The sequence below is a fragment of the Sardina pilchardus genome, chromosome 15, assembly GCF_963854185.1.
Source record: "Sardina pilchardus chromosome 15, fSarPil1.1, whole genome shotgun sequence".
Classification (NCBI taxonomy): domain Eukaryota; kingdom Metazoa; phylum Chordata; class Actinopteri; order Clupeiformes; family Clupeidae; genus Sardina; species Sardina pilchardus.
Window position 1 is genome coordinate 19,806,915 of NC_085008.1, and position 21,470 is coordinate 19,828,384.

At 43.1% G+C, this 21,470-nt stretch overlaps 1 protein-coding gene across 1 annotated transcript; it reads right to left on the reverse strand.

Moving 5' to 3' along the window:
- Positions 1-40: 40 nt before the first annotated feature.
- Positions 41-17,829, reverse strand: cc2d2a (coiled-coil and C2 domain containing 2A). The gene is made up of 34 exons (XM_062556219.1): positions 17,696-17,829; positions 17,110-17,207; positions 16,749-16,850; positions 16,460-16,561; positions 15,905-16,144; positions 15,444-15,603; positions 14,922-15,058; positions 14,592-14,723; positions 13,070-13,279; positions 12,050-12,156; positions 11,478-11,618; positions 10,978-11,134; positions 9,992-10,248; positions 8,819-8,996; positions 8,091-8,244; positions 7,864-8,011; positions 7,407-7,545; positions 6,747-6,950; positions 6,465-6,557; positions 6,231-6,322; positions 4,835-5,002; positions 4,450-4,555; positions 4,203-4,312; positions 3,872-3,968; positions 3,646-3,747; positions 3,373-3,549; positions 2,327-2,530; positions 2,134-2,223; positions 1,889-2,002; positions 1,603-1,737; positions 1,374-1,496; positions 1,162-1,220; positions 750-927; positions 41-639 (listed from the first exon to the last, which is right to left on the reverse strand). The coding sequence occupies exons 2-34, from the start codon at positions 17,182-17,184 to the stop codon at positions 451-453; spliced, it is 4,680 nt and encodes a 1,559-aa protein (XP_062412203.1). The 5' UTR covers positions 17,185-17,207; positions 17,696-17,829; the 3' UTR covers positions 41-450.
- Between the last annotated feature and the right edge of the window lie 3,641 nt (positions 17,830-21,470).

Here is a 21,470-nt window from a genome sequence, read left to right on the forward strand (position 1 = left end):
GTCACACGAAAGGTAAACTTATTAATGAATAACTTTCAATTGGGTAAACTTTATTATAAAAAATGTGAATGTTCTCATATGTAGCCTACACATTATACATTGTTTTGTAAGATAAATTAAGGAACATAAGACAAGTAGCCATAACTTTCAGTCATGATTAAATGAGTCATTAAAACTGAGAGGGTATGAAAATGAGAGCAACATCAAAAGGTAAAATGTTGATCAAAGTAACACAACAATATCTATAATTAATTTATAATATATAGCCTACAGTGAAATAAAATTGGCTACACCTACACACACACCTACACACCTACACACACACACACACACACACACACACACACACACACACACACACACACACACACACACACACAGCTCTCAACCTTGTGCAAATTAGCATGTAGAGAAATTATTCAAGTAAACATTTTGGGGGAATTCTCAGACCTAACGTGTCCTTATAAGTGAGGCCAAGTACACCCACACAGACAACACATTATTGGGGTACGGGTGAACATAAACAGCCAGTGCAAACTCCACATTAGACATTTCCACTTTATGAACTCCAGTGCTGTACACAGCTTCAATGATTGGCTGGATCTCTGAAAATGGCAGATGTAGGGGAAAGCCCGATATCTGTGAGGGGGAAATAATAAAGAAAACAAGATAAGTTAGGTCAGCCGAAACATCCCTGTTTGGGTCTCCAGTGTATCTGATTACGCCACAATGACTAAATCCTGGCGCACCCTGTATTCTCCCAGCAAGCTTTGCAGCTCCAGGCGGTGCTCCTCGGCAACGTCCCGTCCTCCGCTGAGCTCAAGTTTGGGCAGGAAGTGGCGTAGGGTGGAGGAACAATATCGGTTCCAGCGGGTGGGATGCCGTGGACGCCACTCCATGATCTTTTCTCGCAGTATTTTCTCAATCCTACAGAGACACCCGTTGGACATGACATACAATTAAACACGGGGGGAAAAACAGCCCATAAATCAATCAAACTACTGACAGAAGGTTTACAGTTGAGATGAAAAAGTACAGCAAAGTAATGGTAATGTTTTGGACAAAAAAACATATTTGAAAATAATAAATGCACTTCAGCAAAGGGACAGAATAACAAGTAACAGTGCAGCAAGAAACAGCAAACACAAGAGAATAACTTACCTGTCCTGAAGCTCTGTGGCAGCTGCCTTGTCTGTGCGTCGATAAACCAACTCCTCAGGCTGCGAGAAAACAGTAGGGACGCATGGAGTTCATTTTAACGAGGCAAATAAAAACAACCACCTTCGATCTAAATATGTCAACAATGTAAGTATGTTACAAGAGGCAGCAGAGGGAGATGACTGGACTCTCCAAAGAAATGTCTTCTTGCTCACCTGTACGCTAGAGAGCCCTGGATAAGAGAAAGCCCGAGAGAAGAAAGGCTTCCAGAACTTGCTTTTAGTGACATCAAAGCTAATCCTCATAGGGGCATCATACATCTGAATGTTGAACCAAACCTAAAAGGTACAAGACAGAGACAGAAGGGGGGTGGCAGCAATCAGTTATACAGGCAATGCAAATGTGTTATATTCATTCTCTTACGGTACAATAACTGTCACTCACATTGTCAGCATCTATCAGGCATCCAACGGTCTGGAGTGGGCAGAAAGTGTCATACTGTCCATAATATTGACCATTGCTGGGGTTCCAGATGAGGTAGCGACTTTGCTCATATGTCAACACATAAGCTGTGAGCCCCTGTCATGAATCAAAAAATAGATGTCAGCAATTAGCAAAAGAGGAAACAGGAAATGAATTAAATGCTTGCTTGAATGTTTCTCTTTTATTTGTTGTCACTTCCACTGTGAAAGACTTGGTTCAGTCAGGAACCTGACTTGATATGCAATACCTCAGGGATGGCAGTGCCAATGATAAGCCAAGCTTTTTTGCCCATGTAGAGGAAGTAATTACAGAGCAGGACAGCGTGTTCTTCTTCGTCCCCTGCCAGCAGTGTCAGGAATTGCTAGAGTGTCAGGAATAAGACGACAATGTGCTGCATTTAGTTATGTGGAGAAGTCATTCGTACAAAAAGGGGCCATCAAGTGAGCTACATGAATAGCTGGTAATAAGACTAAATGAGTAATGTCTCCTCACATTACAAGTGCTCCAAAGGTCACAGACTCCAGCAAAAGAGACACTGTCGGGGAGGGAAGGAATAAGGGAAACGTAGCGAGCCACCAACTCCTAAAACAGAGAGAGAGAGAGAGAGGATAAAAACAGGATGAGGATGGTGTCATGCGGTGGGATATCTTTTTTTCCAGGAAGGTCTTGACGTCCTTCAACAGACCATGGTCTCCTGCGGGTTGTTGGGCGAAGCATCCAGCAGCTCCTGAGGTGGGTTAAGCGGATGGATGTAGCGCGTGATGAACACCGTCTTGCCGTTGATGTCAATGACGGTGGTGAGGCAAGGCCGGTCAGGGAAGCGCTGCATGGCGTCCTTCTCGAAGAACTCGGACGTCAGGAGCACACGCTCATCTTCCTCCGTGTCAAACTGGTAGGGATACGTCAAAAGGTCAAAGGTCAATCAAATGAGAATTGATACTGCCAGCCGTACACTGGAAGGTTCTCTTGTTCTTCGAAAAAGCTCTGTAGGTCAAAGTCCTGGCACTGACCTGGGGCCATGGTCATGCATTAACAGATAGTACAGTAGCTGAAGTGAATGCATTTAGTATTATGCAAGCCAAACTAAGAATCTGAAAGCAGAGGGGTTATTTGAGGGACAGGATATGACACTATAAAGCCATGTCAACATCTCAAGGATGTTGCTCAACTATGATAGGGCACTAAAATGTGGAAGTGGTTCATAAATGCCACATAACACTTTTTTTTAGCATTATTTCCAAGGTTGCCATAAAAATCTATCTGTAACAGACTTCCAGTGTTTGAAAGTATGTTTTGATTAGTGGGTGAAGCGAAGCCCAGCTAGTCAAAAGCACATGCTGAACCTGCAGAACACCAAGACTATGCCATCAAGTTCCTGTGGACATGAAACCACAGTAAACTTTACCTTTACATCCTTCATCTAACAAATGCAGCGAAAACACAGACAAATGGGACAGAACACCAGAGGAGTTAAAGGAACACCGATCAATCAAAAGACAAAATTACAAAATGACGGGCACAATTTAATATAAACATAAAATGAAACATCGTTGTTGCTTTATCAATATGCAACAACAGCAGAAAGATTAACAAAGTGACTACCTTTTCACTGTGCACCTAGTAAGCAGTCGTAGTAATACAATGAACAGAAAGAGAGACAGAAAACGAGGGGTAGGAGATTGAAGTTGTTGTTGTTGCTGTTGTTGTTGTTCTTCTTCTTTTTCTTCTTACCTTTTCTCTTATGGTCTCGCCAGGCACCAGTTGAGGCTCAATGGTGATGAAGAGTGTGATGAAGGCTCCCTCAGTCAGGTTGCGCACAATGTCATAGCCGCCATCACTCGCCAGATGGTTCTCTTTGGTGTACCCCAACAGCACCGGGGGCATTTCCACTTTGAACGTTCCGTCAATCTGACAGACACAACAGTCAGTCAGTGGGAATTGTGACCTGCCCAGTTACTGGCAACATATTAACACAAGTTTACTTTTCTTGATACACAGTCTTACCCTGGACTGACGGTAAATAGTACTGAAGGGGATCTTCACACAGCCGAGCCAGTGTCTCTCAACATGGGCGTAAAGGCCTCCTCTTTCTCTTTCTCGTTCAGCCTGATTGAGCAAAGCAGGGAATAAGAGAGCGCAGAATGGTACACTCGCTAGTTAGTCCCATAGTAGTGTGTGAGGATACTGGCTGTGTGCAAATTACAGATATTATCAACTGTATTATACTCACTTCACTTATCTCATAAACAACCTCGTCAAAGATGTTGATGAAGACTTCATCTTTCACAGACTGTAAACTGGATGTACTATAATCTCCATTAGGAGCACTGAAACAAGACACACATCAATACAATTACATCCCTAATTGGCCATCAGAAAACCCAGGTTCGACCCCCGAACCTGCCATTGCGAGTGTGTGTTACATTGTATAAAAGCGTTTGCTAGATATCATTTACATTTACATATGCAGATGCATATGAGGTAGCTGCAACAAGACGATCAAGTCCACACCATGAATCTAGAGGGATTGTGAAATTCGAGTTCTGAAACTACTTCTTCACCTAAAAGAGAGGAGGAGCTCCTCGTTCCAGCAGGGGTTAGGGCCATCGGCAGTGGACGTCTGGAGCACTGTGCGCTGGAACGTCACTTCCACAAAGGGCCTGACAAGCACCTAATGGAAACGTGACAGTGAATGTGTAACAACCAAGAAGTTATACATCAAACAGATTGTCAAAGAAACTTGCATTGGGGACAGTGGTGGTTTACCATTGCCAGCGTTAGCAACAGGACATGGCCAGTTTACCATACCTGGTTGAGAGGCCAATCAGTGCCTTGCATGGCTGTCTGTGAGGAGTGTCCAGCAGTGAATGTTTCTGTGACTGAACGGGTCGACTTCGACGCAACTGAAGGTTTGCTGCAATAACAACACATGATTACTTCATCTAACAGCGCCTGCCTTGTTCAAGGATAATGATAGTGGTCATTGTGCTGCCCAAACAGCCAAGGCCTACAGCCAGACAAATAATATCTATTTGCACCACAAGGCTATTGCTTTGTCCTCACTTACACATTGATGCTCTTGTCTGTTTCATACAATTTTTATCATAATAAGGGGTTATTCAATACTGTAAGTGCCATGAGAGCTTATTTAATAAGATGAGTCTAGCACAACCATAGTGAGACAGTGAGATACCTGGCTTGGGGTTTTCGCATGGGAATGTCATAGGCTCTGATGATGTTGAGCAGGAGTTTGATGTCTCCGTCTGACAGGTTCTGTGCAGTCACCTTCTTTCTCTCTTTCCTCCGTGGTTTCAAGGGACGTTTGGGTTCAGCCAGTTTAAACAGGTTCAGTCCAAGGACCCTGAGAGCGATGACAATCAGACTCAGTACATCATTGGCAACTGGTCATTTAACTACTTTCAACATGGTTTTCAATAACTACAACATGGACTTCACTATGAACACAGACCAAAATATAACTTTGTATTCAGTTCCTGACATTCATATCCCGTTCCAGATATCAGATATCAATTTCTAGTGTCAAGCTGGGACTTCAACTTACCGTGTTTCCAGCAGAACTGGCATCAATCATGCTTAAAACACTAAATTACTTGTCAAAGCCATTATGTCAAAACCAGGAGGACATAGGGACTAAACTCCATTTAATAACTTTCTATAGTGACATAATGTACAGTTGAACTGGTACTTCCCAAGATTCTGTGTTACCGATGAGGTGATGACTACATACAAAGAACCCACTGATGAGCTTTGCTAAAACAGTCACATACACTATGACTACAGGGTAGGTAGGGACAAACTAAAATGGATACACAAAAGTGAATAAAAGATCCTAAAACATACCCAGGGCCAGGACCACTGAATAAACACATGCAAAGCAAAATAAGGAGATGGAACATAAAAAAGGGTTAACAAATAGAAAGTGGTGACTGGATGAATAAACTGACAAATTTATCTTGAAAAAAGGGTTCAGTGTTGTAGTTGGTTATGTGTGTTTGGCACATGAAAATGGATGATGTAATAGAGTGTATAATGTCGGAGTCTAATCTAATTAAATGTGGTTAAGAAGTGGAAAAAAAATGTCGTCTAGCAGAAGGCCCAACAAACAACTATATTCAGATTGTCCAAGAGTGCTTTTCCAGATTGGGAAAACACATTGTACCAGTGGAGTATACTGCGAGTGCACCAGATCCAGATTCAAAGGAAAAACCACCCAGTTTCCCACTGATCATCACTCTCAGTGCTGGCACTGAGTGGACACATGATTTATCGGAGACCTCTACACACAAGTTATTTAAGAGCAGCTACATCAGCCATTCCAAATGACGGCATGTGTCACTGAAACACTGCATGCTACATTGGGAAAGAAAGTAATGACCTCAGCCAGAGTGAGAGAAAAATGTAGCAGAATTGCTTTAAAATGGCTTCATCGGAGCTTAAAGGACAGTCATGTTACAAAGACTATGTAGAGACGATCCTGGATGCATTTGAATAACGCAGGGTGATCAATATTCGACTAAAATGTGGTTAAACTCTTTCATGCATCTTCTTAATGAATAGTGCATAATTACCCAATAGTGGGCACCTCCTCCTCCAGCACAACATCAGACAAGAGGAAATGATGCTTGGCAATGAGGAATCGATTGACCACAGACTCTCGTACCTAGGAGAGAAAAGAAGACAATCAAAACGTCTGGGCAGAACTGAATGGTAGCCAACACAGTCTATTCGTATTTCTCTTCACCACATGCGTTTAAAATGTGAGAGGCTTTCATCTTTCATCATGTGTAAAGAGGCAAACTCACTTTCTGTAGGTATTTGGCCACTAGTGCTCTATGGGCATCCAAGTGTTCCTTGGTATCAACAATCTCGCCATCCCTTAGTCTCTTCTCATAGTCCTAAAAATGGCAAAATCACTATTAGACATTTTCCTTTGATGCAATACACTAAATTTGTTTATAATGCTGAATGATTTTTATCTATCCACGTGGAATAAATCTGAGGTAAAGATAATGTCATAAACAGATCTAATGAAAATAGACTGTTTAAAAACAATGAAGAGAGGCTGGGAGGCATTTCACCCTGACCTGGAAGACCTTCTCAGAGACCTCGCGCTCGCGAGTGGGCACAAACTTGTAGCCGCGGAACTCGGCCACTTCCTGAGCCCTAAGCCGGAGCAGGCGGAACCGCCGCGACCGGTCCAGTTCCTCATCAGACAGGAAGTTGAACTCCTCCTGCAGCTGCTCCAGGCGAAAATAATCAGGAACTGTGACCTCTCCGCCACTGACCACCTACATGAAGGGTGGACGAGCCAATAAACAGAGACACAGAGAAAAAGGGCTGACACAGACAGACAGACAGACATTTGGTAACAGTGTGCAAGTTTACAAGTTTGGACAATAACAAGCTGACACTCCACAATTTTTTTAAATGTTATCTTCTGAGATCTGATACAGGGAGATTTATTACAGTGATTCATGTTTGACAGAAGCTTGTCCAAAACATGGCTAAAAGTGCTTTCAGATGTGGTTTTATACCAAGCTGAGGGACCACTATCATATCATCAGCAACGAGACCGTATCATGACTTTAGACTTGCTTGGAGGACCAAATAATGTGCACATGCCTTATAAAATAACCCAGACAATCAATGGCATACTTTGAGAAATGTCTGTCATTTTACACAGTGAAATTCAAGGAACCATGTTTTGGAATAATCCGCCAAGCTTTCATCATCCTGTTACTCACGGAGAGGAGCTGCATGATGGAGGCGTTATTGGGATCGTTGGGGTCCAGCCGAGACTCTGCAGCCCATTTTCCCAACTTCTTCATGTCATTCAGACCTGAGGCTCCGATGCATGCAATCGCATCCATCTGCATTATCCCACTGGGAACATAAAACAGACAAAGTCCATTGAAGTCCATTTCAAATCGATTGATATTAAGTGCTTCATTATACAATTTATTTGAATAATTTCTGGCATCAATCTCCAACATTACAGATAAAACAGATTAACACCAACATGGATGCAAAAGTGTCAATATTGTGTTGTATGTCGCTTTTGGACAAAAGCGTCTGCTAAGCACCATAACCATAACCATAACCATAACCATAACCAGAGGCTAGCCCATTATTAGCACATAGACTAGTTTGTGTTTTCCTCTCTGGTCTCTGAGATCACTATTGAGTACATAGTTGGCTCACCTGTTTATGCCCGCGCTGGCATGAGTCATAGGGGGAGCGAGAGGGATGTCATCCTCTCCGATGGCCCAAGACACACAGCAGGACAGCTTCCCTGAGGTCAGCAGGGTCAATCTATTGCTACCGTCCGCCTCAAAGGAGAAGGGCACATCTGCAAGACAAACAGCAAGTGTAAGGTGTGTGTGTGTGTGTGTGTGTGTGTGTGTGTGTGTGTGTGTTTGCGTGTTTACCACTGCCGACTCCCTCATGATTGAACGTGACTCGCTGGTTACTGCTAAACTCCAGTTGTTCAGAGGTTGCGCTGCCTGTAAGAATGGACGGTTCAGGGACAGGCACAAACACCTCTGCCAGCTGGGTTGTTGAAGATCCAACTGTTTCATACACCTATGGAAAAAGAAGCAGTTACACGGTTACGTATCATAACTAGATGGACTGCATAGCGGTACAAAGTATGACCGCCGCTCAGTCCTGCACAGTCCTGCTCCGCAAAAATAAATCATAAAGAGAGCCTTGTAAAAATGTAATAAGTACATTTTATCATCCTCCTCCTCCTGTACAGGCAACCCTTTGCTCAACACCACCACCTACAGGCAGATGGGTGAGATGGGTGTACAGTCACTAAATGTACACCTAAAATTCATTTATTGTATGGTCCCCCCACGGAGACCAAACTAAATTAGTTGGCCTGGTGTTTCAGTGTCCCGAGAATCGTTGACCAAAAATTAATGAAGTTGATGACGAAAAAAAATGTCAGTTCCTAGCCATGCTAGCAGCGGTCATAATAATAATAAACATTATGTTGTATATTTCAATTAACAATTTAACCATATCTTAAACCATATCATTATTCTAGTACAATCTAGAAGCCTACAATGCAGTTGCACAGAAGTTGCATTAGTAAAGTATCAAGTACTGTAGCCATTTTCACTGTTGATGCATGGCCATCTTGCTGAAGTACCTGAAGCTTGATGCTCTCAGGCCAGTTGATGATCTTCAGGTTAAATATCTGGCCAAAGTGGACTCTGAAATCTGCGGTGAGGGCACGGCTATCTGTGCGGGAGACCTCTTTGTCGTTGTACAGAACTTTCACAAATAGAGAGCGCTTCAACACATCCTGCCTTCTCCCAAATTCAGCCCTGGGGACATTTTTGGAAAGACGAATCATACAGTCAGTTTATACTGAACAAAACACATTCTTAGACAAATAAACTATGCCACAGAAGTAGAGTGCATATATAAAAGAAGTATTCACCCCACTTGGATATTTCCTCTTCATTGCTTAAAATGGAATCTCTGTCAACTTAATTGGCAATTTTTTTACACTAATTTACAAAAATCCCCTCTTCAATGTCAAAGTGAAGTAAAGCCAATTAACTGGCATTAAATTGGACTTAGGAAGATAGATGTAGTTGCATGTAATTTCCTGAGGGAGTTCAATGAACACGGTTCTCTTAGACTAGAGCATCCTACTTGCAGTAGCAAACACTCTGTTCTCTACCAACGAGACTTTCCTCCTGTGAAAGCGTTTAAAAGAGAACCCGGTTTTAAAAGACATAATAACAAAAACTCACTCAAAAAGTATAAGGTTGATTATTTACATGTAGCTACTCTTGCGTTTACTATCTACTAGGAAATCAGCTTTGAGTGCAAAAGAAAAGTTTGTGTCGAGTTTGCAGTAAATTGGAATTCCAGTGAGTGAAGCACGGTTTTTCTACTTTCTTGCTAACAAACTTGGGAAAACGTTTAGTATTAGAAGTCCATGTTCAGCGGAAGGTGGAGGCATCCTTGTGAATAATCAGTGAAAGGTGGCGATTTCCATATTTGGGTCTGAATTAAAGCGTGCTGTTTACGGTTTACTGTGAGGATACAATTCCCAAGGACTGAACTATAAAAACTATTTAATTAAATTAAATTAAATTTATCAAAGCTGTATATCCAAGGGGGTGAATACTTTTTATGTGCACTAAATACAGCACACTCTGTCAGTACTTTATTACCGCTATTAGCTATTAAAAGTAGATAACAAATGTTTAATGATTTCAAAATCTTATCTTCATCTGAACCTGTAAATGATCTGGTTGCACTAAGCTCTTGATATAAACTGAAGTGCTGTGCTCTGTTCTTGTCCTACCTGGGACACTGCTCATTGGGAGTGACATTGCTTGAGGCGGTCAACTCTGGCACCAGGATGGGCTCTCCGGGCTTCCGGCGGATTCTGGCGGCTTTCTCCCGCACCTGCCGCTCTACAGCATCTAGGTCCGGCTCTTCAGGTGGGTCTGGGTTGAGGGGCTCCTCGCCCAGCTCTGCTTCGCTTTCCTCCTCATCTTCTTCCTCCTCCTCCTCATCCTTAGACTGCTTCTTCTTCTTCTTCTTTTTCTTCAGGTCTTTCTGCACACAGTGAATTATGGTCAGCAGTGTGTTTGACAGGTGTTTTGTCTGTGTGCATATATGCAAGGGATAATGTATGGAACACCGGCCATTATTAGGAAAATAAGTCCCGACAGGGCGAACTGACCCCCATGGGAACACCCAGGCTAGGTGTTCCATACATTATCCAACTTCTTATACGGCTACTTGCCAAAACGAAAAAATAAACTGCACATGATATGTCTCTTTACATTTATTTGTTACCGTTTCATCATGCTTTTGCTGACAGAAACAAATAGTTCGCAACACACGCTGAACTTTAGAACACGGCTGATCAACCGTCTCCTTTCACTTTTGAATGAAGTTCCATTGCAAGAAGTGATCGGACTACTTGCAGAGTGACCAGCACAAAGCACAGAAGCGCAAAACCTGTTGGCACTGATGAGGGTAATTGTATGTTTGTTTGCAGCGGTAATTACATGAATTTATTTTACCATAGAGCGTTGGACAATCCCATTCAAACCAATGGAGTATTCTACTAGCATTGTGAAGAGCTGTATAATAACATGCTTTTAATCATCTGGCATGAGACTACCACTTAACTTGACCATTTTGAAATGATCTTAGACTTCTTATGTTACTATCTCAGGCTCACAGGTGACCCATCCATACTCTGAATGAAAAGATGAATAATGTCCTCTTGTCCAGTGGTCATAAGAGATAGGTTTACAACTGTAAAAAGGAACATACCTGCTTCTTTTTCCAGGTCTTCCATTCCTCGTGTTGTTGCTTGTACTCAGTCACCTTCCTCTCGTACTCCTCCTGGCTCTCGGCTTGAAGTTCGGACACCTCTGCCAGAATCTCAGCCTCGTGCTCTTGCTCGTCTGAGACTCTGTCAACCTCCTCCCTGCAACAACAACGGTCATGCCAGAGACTTCCAGCTCAAGCAAATAACACAAGCAGCGACACATCCATAGAAAACTAGGATCTCAACTCATTCTTTTGTGAGAAGTCAATTTTTTTTTTTATGCACCCATTCAAAAAGTGTTTATACAAATGTTTTGTAAAAATGTGTGTATACACAATGTCTCTCAAAATGTGTTTATAGAATATGTTTATTTAGCTGTAACCTAACGGAGTCCATTTGATGACTCTGGCACAGGTTTTTGGCAGTAGTCAAAATGAAATGCAGCCTTCATAAATGCAAAACCATAATCACCATGTTACATTATGCTACGATGGCTAGTTACCTCCTTAGATAGAGCTTGAAGGGTGTGTTGGTGAACCTCTGGAATTCCCTCAGAGCTTTGATCTCTTTCCACACCTTCACAGTGTTCTTCAGCAGAGCCCGATCCTTCTCCTGCTCGGCATCTCGCATCTGACGGGTGATCCTGCCACACAGGCCAACATCACAACCCACAATCCCACAGGGCTAACACACCCAAAAACATATTCACAATGTTTGACACTTCTGGTTAAGAAAAGTATGTGGAATATTTTTATTTTATTTTTTTCCCCCCATCTTTTTCAATTGATTTATTATTTTATTTTACAACACTTCAATTTAAACACTGTGAATTTTAACCCCAATTAGTTTGTTTTCATGATGTCACGTTGTGTTTTACTGATTTCTCAATTTTATCATGTCCTGTTTCTGCCAGGTCTTGCATTTACACGGTTTTGTTTTTACATCTCTTCATACTTTGGAAAGCACCTTGTCTTGCAACATTGCACAACAGGCGCTAAGCAAATAAATACTGATTTGTTTTGATCTGATCTGATTTGATTTGTGTGTGTGTGTGAGACCTTTCAGGTTACTCACTTTACTTCCTGCTTGTATTCCGCTATCCTCTGCTGTGTGATCTCGCTTAAGCCTTGTCCACCATGAAGTTCCAGCATGTTCCGTATGGTGTTCCGCAAGCCACTCAGCTGCAACACACATCAGCATCAGAAATGACTCTTTGTGTATTTACTTAGTAACTGCACTTTGTTGTCTTTGTACTTGTACTCTGCACAATGACAATAAAGTTGAATCTAATCTAATTTTGCCATAAACACAAAGGTTGTACCACCTAATCTACATTTACATTTATTAATTTAGCAGACAATTTTATCCAAAGCAACTTACATGTGTCAGTTATATTACAAGGACTAATGTCTCCAGTTGGGGTTAAGTGCCTTGCTCAAGGGCACACAACAGTGCAAGCCGGGAATTGAACCCACAACCTTTCAACATACTACATGCTAGCCCAGCTCCTGACCATTATGCTACCCTATCTATAATCTATAATCTATATTCTAACTATGTTCTATATAACTATGTTCTGTTCTATATAATAGAACAGTAGATTGTAACTGATCAACAGTGTGAGGAAAATATACTTTATGACAGATCAGTGATGGTTTATACAGCGAGACGATTCATAAGATGGTAAACTCTGGCATCATTGTGATGTGGGGTTCGCAACAGCCACACCCCTTTAAGAGTCAATTGGGGGTCCAGTGTCTATGTACTCCGATGGGAGAAATAAACATTATCTCAGATTATGACTAATCCCTTAGCCCCAAGTTACGAACCTATATTGTACAAGCCACACATCTTTCTAACATTCCCACATTCAAATTGTATTCTCCGGTGAGATAAATAAATAGAAAAACAACTTTGCTCATGATCGGCCTCTGTCTCAGCTAAATGCAGGCCGCCTGTTCTCAACGGCACACTGCTTTTTTCAGCAACCAACACTGACCCCACCCCTTTAGGAGGCAGGAAGCCATTTCGTTACATTGGAAAATCCCTTTACTGTATGATTCATCTTAGTAACTAGACAATCTTTGATTGTACCTTATCAGTGAGCAGCCGGGTGAGGTTTTTATGCTGTCTGCTGAGGTGCTGGTCGTACAGCTGAGCCAGACGCGCCCCCAGCACGTGCTCGCGGCTGAAGAGGCCGTGGTGGGAGAAGATGAGGCCGGCGACGTCCACGTCCAGCTGGTAGTCCCCCTGGGTGTCGCCCACCCCGGGCATGTAGCGCTTGGCGTACTTGGACTTAATTGCCTGTGTGTGTGTGTGTGTGTGTGTGTGTGTGTGTGTGTGTTGCAAAAACAGCACTGCGTCAGTGAAGGAATGAGGAAATGCATGAGCTCATCATCCTCATGATTCATTAGACGTCTTTCTCATCTCTCTGGCCAAGAGATGAGAAAATGAGAGTTTCAGTCACAAGGAAATGTCAAACGTTCAAAGACTCTACACATCTTCTTGATATTATTGTACACCATAAATTAGGCATAATTAGTAAAAAAAACTCTGAGCACTGTCACTTTTAATGTGTTATTATTGGAATGTCATACTACAACTACGCATGCATGGATTGTGCTTCATAATCTAGCCTTTTTTCTCTTAACACAGTTAAATTTTGTCTGGAGCCATTGTTGGACTGTATTCACAGCTTACATGAACACTGGCGTGGGAGCAGTATGTGAGGAATTGTGTAGGTGTGTTTTGCACGGGGTGTTTCCCTCGCGCCAGAGCCCAGTGCAATGGATCTCTGGGGATGAGTGCTTATGGTGACTAATCAAGCGTGACACGCCTGTTCTCACCCTAAATAGCCACGTATGAACTCTTTGCCTCTTTGCCTCTCTCTCTCTCTCTCTCTCTCTCTCTCTCCTTTCTCTCTCTCTCTCTCTCTCTCCTCTCTCTCTCTCTCTCTACAATGGAGGGCCTGTTTGCACCATGACCTCATCGGACAGCTGGGCCCTGAGCTGGGCCCTGAGCCCCTTGGTTCTCCTGCCGGTAAATATTGTCGGCCATTCACCTTGCCTAGCAACCGTCGCTCTGTGTTTCTGCGCTTTACGACACATTATCATGACTGTAATGTTGACGGTTGGCTTCACTTGTCCATCACCATCACAAAAAGCAACAGAACATCCAGAGAAAGAAAACATGACTAAAGAAGCAAGACAGTCCAAATGACACATCAATGTGCCTACACAAATTGTGTCCCAATAATATAATGTACAACATTATGATGGTTTATGTTAAACACATCCAATTCTAAAACTCTATTGTTTGTTGGTTTCTGAATTGATCTCTAGAGGATGAGCAGGAGGCTTAACTTAACTGCCTCTGCGTGAAATATGCTTGTTCTCCGTGGCTCTGCTTTTATCTCAGGCCAGTGTAAACAGACAGCTCTCCAGTTGACATAAAACTCTTGGACTTACATTACAATCCCAAGTCAATTTCAGCTTCCCTCAATTCCTGCAGATTGTGAGCACATGGGGAAAGCCCACATAGCTCTGTGGTGACACCCCCCTGATGACAAACCCATTGAATGTGATGCTCGAAGTCAGTGGCTCCACTCTGCACGTACCTTCCTATAAACAGTCTGAAGAGAGGGATCCAAATCACCCTCCATATGGAACAGAGGAGGTCGGGTCGAGGACTCTTTGATCGGGTCAGGCAGAACAATGATCCTTCCATCATCGCCAAACCATTTTCTGGCCTTGGAACATGTCAATTTCATATCATTACCACACTGAAATCTTTCCAAAGTAATGATCACACAGCCCAGACACTATGCGTGTGCACTAAAACTGTTGACAGTATTGGAGCCAGATGAAGTAAACTAAATGCCATCTGGCGATGCAAGGCAAGGCAGATTTCCTTCAGGCATTTGTATACTAATGATGCATTGAATTACCTGGTCTTGTCTTAGTATGCGGTTTTCCAGAATGTTCTCATTGGTAAGGGAAACTACTGGCCTCTCGCCAACGTAGAGGCCTTCTTCTTCCAGGTATCGCGGCTGCATGTTGTCAGGCAACTTGTTGGAAGCAGGCACTAAAGTATGCAAATGCAAATGAAGCGCTGGTCAGCTCATGCACCCCTTGTCAGGTCAGTGCCAGTGGAGTCATTTGTTTGTGTGTGTGTGTGTGTGTGTGTGTGTGTGTGTGTGTGTGTGTGTGTGTGTGTGTGTGTGTGTGTGTGTGTCTGTCTGTCTGTATGTCTGTGTGTGTGTCTCTGTTTGTGTCTGTTTGCGCGTCTGTCTGTGCATGTGTATGTGTATGTGTATGTGTATGTGCATGTGCATGTGTCTGGCTGTGTGTGTGTGTGTGTGTGTGTGCGTCTGTTTGCATGTGTACAGTGTGTGTGTGTGTGTGTGTGTGTGTGTGTGTGCACATCTGTTTGTGTGCTGGTGTGTCTGTGTGTGTGTGGTCCAACGTACCTGTTCGCACACTGGGAGTGAAGAGCAGCTCATTCTCGCGCTGGACTCGTCTGTTGTACCCAATGTACTCTGCTTTCCTCACCTCCAGGAAGTCCTGAGAGGTCTGCTCAATGAGGAACAGGTCCTCCTCACCATCTCCGACGAGAGCAGCTTCTTCGTCCTGAGAACACACACAAACACACACACACACACACACACACACATACTCAATCATCCAAGCAATTCTCTCAAAGATCATCTGTTTACATAGAGAAATCAGAGAAAGAAGCTTTCCAGAAGACATCAGAAGCTTACATGATATTGAGGTCATGGCACAGAAGTGGACTGTAAAATTGACTTGACTTACGACAAGACACACATACAATACACAACTCTGATTACTAAGGGCACAGCTATTTCATTTCCTTGTTGTGAAATAAATGTACACAGAGATGTTGGTATTCATCAAGGGATCACTTTACCCTATCCTCTTCATCGCCATCATCCTCATCTCTGGCTGGCTCCCTCTCGACCTCCCTCTCCTGGTCCTCAGGTTCCTCCTCTCCTTCCCCCTCTCCTTCCTCCTCCTGGCCTCCTTCCGCCTGCTCCCTCCTGGCTCTCCTCTTCTTGCGACGTTTGCTGGGCTCTTCTTCAGGCTCGGGGTCAAAGTTGAAGGTGAAGAAGTTATAGGCCTCTTCGGCTGTGGGTATGCCAGTCTCTCTCTGTATACAACAGCATAAGGGAGGCAGGCAAATCAGGCTTAATGGCATATGTGAGAGCCTATGGCTACATTCATGGCATGGAAACACCGCAAGGTCACGTTATATATCTAAACATCATAAATATAAGGGAATTACTAACTGAGAACACAGTATCACAAAATAAGTCTTTTGGGTAACCTGTGAATGTCTAGTTTTGCTTTTTAAAGTTTTTAAAGATATTTGAACTCCTCCAAGTCACATAATTAATGGCATTCACAGATTTCTCCATTCTCACATTACCAAACACACTCACAGACATTCTAGGGATGCTCTAACCTGGGCGTCTATTCTCACTCTGCGTGCTGCCTCACGAAACTTCACTTTCCCTGCAATCTCCGATGAATCTTCGTCTGGTATTTGTCTGAGTTCAGGCTCTGTCTGAAATACATAAAATATAGAACATGTATTTAGCAGTTTTGTGTCACCCATTTCAGATAATATTCAGTAGATTAGGTTACAACACAACACACATCCATTGCAGAAAAAAAAACATTAATCACTCTCATTTGGACGGTTCTCACGGAGTACCTCATACTATGACAGTACACCAGGCACTGAGGCTTACCTTTCGGTCAAACCTGGTGAGAGTGTCTCGGTCTCGGAGACTCTGAAGGCGACTGGCAGGCTCCACAGGTACTTCCTGCTGCAGGAGGCTCTCTGCTTTAGACTGGCATAAACATAAGGTGTCAATGGCAAGCCCAATAGATAAGTCTGCATACAGTATGTGAGTATGTCAACAGCAGAGGGCAGAGTAGTGTAGTGTAGTACTGGTGTAATAACAAACTAGTGGTGAGAGCGGGTATTATCTGTGGGGCAACAGTCTTGTGGCAGTTAAACGTCACTCCATAGGCCAAAAAACCCAAGCACCCTTCAGGCTACAGGAAAGCTGTGAGGGTGTAGATTAGGTGGTAGAAATTGAGGCATACTCTGGCAGCTCTCAGCTTCTCCCGCATCCGCTGTCGCATCGAGCTCTCTGAAATGCTGGAGCTGGGTCTTGACATGGGTCTTTGCAAGGGAGGCAGGTCTATAGAGAAAACAATCCAAAAGAAATGGCTGAAAACGTTATAGGACAACAGGATTAAATGGTATTTGCCAATGATATGCAGCTGTGTTCACCGAAAAGCAACACTTTTAAAAACAGTATTTCAGGTACTGTAGATGTTTTTACAAGCTGGAAACTTTCAGCAAAAGTATATTTCCTGGGCTTAATAATGAAATACTAAAGTGTCTATACTGTAACAACTAATCCTGTAACTTCTCGAGAAAGGCATCCCTGCCTACCCAATATCTCCCATGTACACTACACCGGACCACATGCAGGGTCATGGGGGACTTTTACAGTAGCAGAATTTAGCAAGACATTTTTACATTGCGGAAAGCAGCTTTACGCATTGCCACTCACTTTCCTGTAAAACAGCCCCAAATGCTAAATGTTTGTCATGAAAACAGACACAGCTGCGCACAGCAAGGTAAATGTAGCATGACTGTGACCAGCGTGCAAAGCTCTCGAACCTCTAGAGGAGCGTGTGAAGGACCTGGCCGCTGCCTCGGACTCAGTCTCTGGCTCCGGCTCGGTTTCCGATCTCCCCCTCGACTGCTGGATGGACTGGACTTCGCTGACCTCCTCCACGGCTGAGGTCTCCACATCCTCTTCTTCTTGCTCCTCCTCCTCCTCCTCCTCCTCGCCATCCTCCCTCTCCTCCTCCACCCCGGTCTGAGACTCCTCCACGGCCATCTCCTCCAGCAGCTGAGAGATGTCAGGTCAAGAGGGAAGCAGGTGACTAAACGATCCCCTGACAGTATAGTGATCTCTAATCCATCTCTCCACTGTAAGTATGCATCTCCAGTATCTCTAATGAATACCCATCTCTCCACTGTACACTTCATCTACACAATCCAGGCCAAGAAACAAAAAAAGAAAATGTCAGAGCCTGAAGTCATCAGACATTCCTGAAGCAGCTATTTATGATTGATGTATTTTCAAATCTTACATAACCTGACTGACATCTGACTTCTGGTATAATGACTGAGAATTTTAAATCCTGCCAAACTAGTCAAGGCAAGATTATTTATGTAGCACATTTGCATAACAAAATGTATAATCAATTATTGCACAACTTGCTCATTGGAATTAGGAATTAGGGCCCAATCCCATGCTTGTGTACCTTCTTCTTCCTCCTCTGCCTCTGAGCTTTGAGCGAACGCCTCAGAGTCTCTGCCGGCTCCTCTTGTCCAGCGAGATCCTGGTGCAACCGGCAAACATGAGAAGAGAACGCTCGAAACAAGCTCGACAACTCGCTCCCACTGCCAATTAGACTCCATTTTTTACTTTCTACAAAATCATATTGCAAAAACAGCAATGTATGTGAAGGGGAGAGAGTTTTTAGAAATGAGCATCATAAAAGGCCAAAGCGAAAACATAGGAACACGCAAGGAAGGATTTCAGAGAAGAAGACAACCTACCTCACAGGGACTGGGAAATCTTAGTAATGGCATGAGGAACAAACTCAAGAGCACACACAAAGTACAGCAGTGTCTAAGAATCTAAGAAGGTATAGCAGCTTTGGAAAGCAAAAGCTGCGGAACTACAAGGTGTAGGTCTACAGGCTATTCTAGCATAGGAAACAGGACAGGGGGCACAGCACTCAAGATAAGTCAAGCTGCAGAAAGACCACACCAACCTCCGAAGCAGAGTCTCTACTGACGTCCATGGCCATGGAGACCAAAGCCTAGCAGGCAGAGTACAACACTAAGTTCCACAGCCCCATTTTGTAAACATGCTCTGTGTAACACAGACCTACATGCTATTATATGCACCTCCCTGCAAGAGGGCTTGTTCAGTCATGTTAAACACCTGCTTTCCCCACTACAGCTTAATAGGCTACTGAATTTAAACAAAGGTTAGACATACAGTATGTTATTGACAACACGGCAAGGTAAATATAGACGATGGCTGACATGACACAGTGTTAGGGAAGGTCACCTGAGTGTCATCGCGGACTCTCACTAGAGACTCCTGAAAAGCACGGCGCTTCCGCCGCAGTTTGTCTCGGATGTCACTGAAACGGAGTAGGAACAAAACACAAGGAGTCAAAAAAACAGGTAAACATACTATAGGCATAATAAAGACATCAATGCTATTGTTATTCATAAACAAAATGTAAAAAGTTGTTGCTATATGCCTTTATGAAAAAGAACCATAGTAATACAGTAAGATATGGTAGCTCTAGTGTTTTCTACTTCTGTGATATTCTGCAATAGGCTCTTCAATATCCTTTATCTCTATAGTGTTCCTACCTTATACTAAGGTAGGAACACCAGGAGCAAAACAGAGGAGCAAAACACGGTCTGTTACTTCACTAAATTACTGCATCATTCCAAACAGATTAATGCAAACAACATGCATAATGCACCCTCTACTAATCTGCAATCTGAAATGTACTTTTACGGAGATACGATGGCAACAGAAAAGGGTCTTAAGTAAACGTGAATGAAAACTGATCGAAAAGTCTGTATAACCACCCCTAATAATAGCATGCTTACCTGGTGGAGGCCATTGTAGTGGTGTGCAGCAGATTAGTGTTATCTTTGGCTAATGCACTTCCGCCATATGGATTCCAGGCGATCCTTTTCAAATCAGTGTGGAGTTGGGGATTTGAGGAAACATTGTAACAGAGTGTCTGTCGCAGCGCAACTGGACACAGACAATAATAGGAATGTAACAACCGCTTGTTGTTACAATAGCCTATCGAATTGACTGAAGTGGCAGACAGAGGTCCTGGAGAAAATAGAAAGAAATACAAAGCATGTATGTACACCCGATATCTTAATTGTAGTAGCAGTTACTACTTTCAAAACGTTGAGGTCTAGGCAACCATAACAATACCCTACTTGTCACAAAGTGACATTCGATACGACCTAGAAGTTGCTCGAGTGGTTGATAAGAGGAGTGGGCTATATGTTTGCGCTGTTTGCATGTAGTTAGTTTTTCCGTTAGTACATTTTGAAATTGTGCTAACTAGCCTTCTTACCGCCATCACACTGCTGCTGCCTGGTAACGGGAGAAAACTATCCTGCAACCAACCTTGCCTAATGTTTGCATAGCACGGCTGGTTTTAAATCGCTGTCCCATTGAACCAGACATCTGCCAGTCAATGACGTAGGTCGTACGCAGTTGGGCTTGGTAGAGAGCTCGCGCTTTCAGACCTCAGGCAGTCCGATGGATAGATAGCCTAAATGCGATTTGTCATTTTGGGTTTTAGAGAAAATGTATTACACGTACAACATTTTTCTTAGGTGATTAAAATAATTAATTCTCGACCAACTATAATATGTGCAGAGAGACAGCCCATAAAGGAGCTGCACAGTGAAGAATGTGTTTGTATCTCATGCCAGAAAGCAGAATTCATTGGCAGGCTTTTAGGTTCCCACGAGAAGAGGTCCAAACAGCCAGAGCAACAAAATCCAGAAACTCTTTCTTTGTTCCTCCCTATTTCCCTATCTCTCTGTCTTACACATGCATGGACAGCATACAGAAACATTAACCATCTAGGAAAGCACACACATACACACACACACACACACACACACACACACACACACACACACACACACACACACACACACACACACACACACACACACACACACACACACACACACACACACACACACACACACACACACACACACATGCAGTGACCCCAAAGCCGTCCCCTGATGTTTTGTTCATGCTCATTCTATAATTAATACATTGTGTGCAGTTGATTAGCCATGATTTCCCATTTGGGTCATAAATCATATCACAAACTGTTCATGATTAGGCTACCCTCTGATCCATAAAAAGATTATTCTTTCGAACCTTTACAATCTCTCTCTCTCTCTCTCTCTCTCTGTGTGTGTGTGTGTGTGTGTGTGTGTGAGGGGGAGAGAGAGAGAGAAAGTGAGTGGTTATCGCATGCTTTCACCATAAAGCTGAGTCATCAAATTCCCAATCATTTCCAGGCCTTCAGCATGGACTCAACATTTCAAGGGTCCATAATGCATACACACCCAAGGGTCTTCTTGGCTTCCAGGACAGTCCCCTGCGTAATAAGTAATAAAATATACGATCCGCAATAAACTTCATCCAGTATATCCAATGTAAAATATGAGATTTTGAAATAGTCTGGCATTTGGTATCCGTGATGGAGTACAGTGGCAAATATGAGATCAGTAGCTGGATTTTTCTCCATAATAATGTTGATATACACAGTGAAATGAAAGGTAGGTGAAGAGAGAAAGCGAT

Bases quoted from the DNA above. Each gene is read 5' to 3' on its own strand.
- cc2d2a (XM_062556219.1), bottom strand. From the start codon at position 17,184: ATGTCAAGACCCAGCTCCAGCATTTCAGAGAGCTCGATGCGACAGCGG. The intron at 16,562-16,748 runs GTAAGCCTCAGT...TATGTATTTCAG, and splicing joins TCACCAGGTTTGACCGAAAG to ACAGAGCCTGAACTCAGACA. The intron at 6,558-6,746 runs GTCAGGGTGAAA...TGCCATTTTTAG, and splicing joins TCTCTGAGAAGGTCTTCCAG to GACTATGAGAAGAGACTAAG.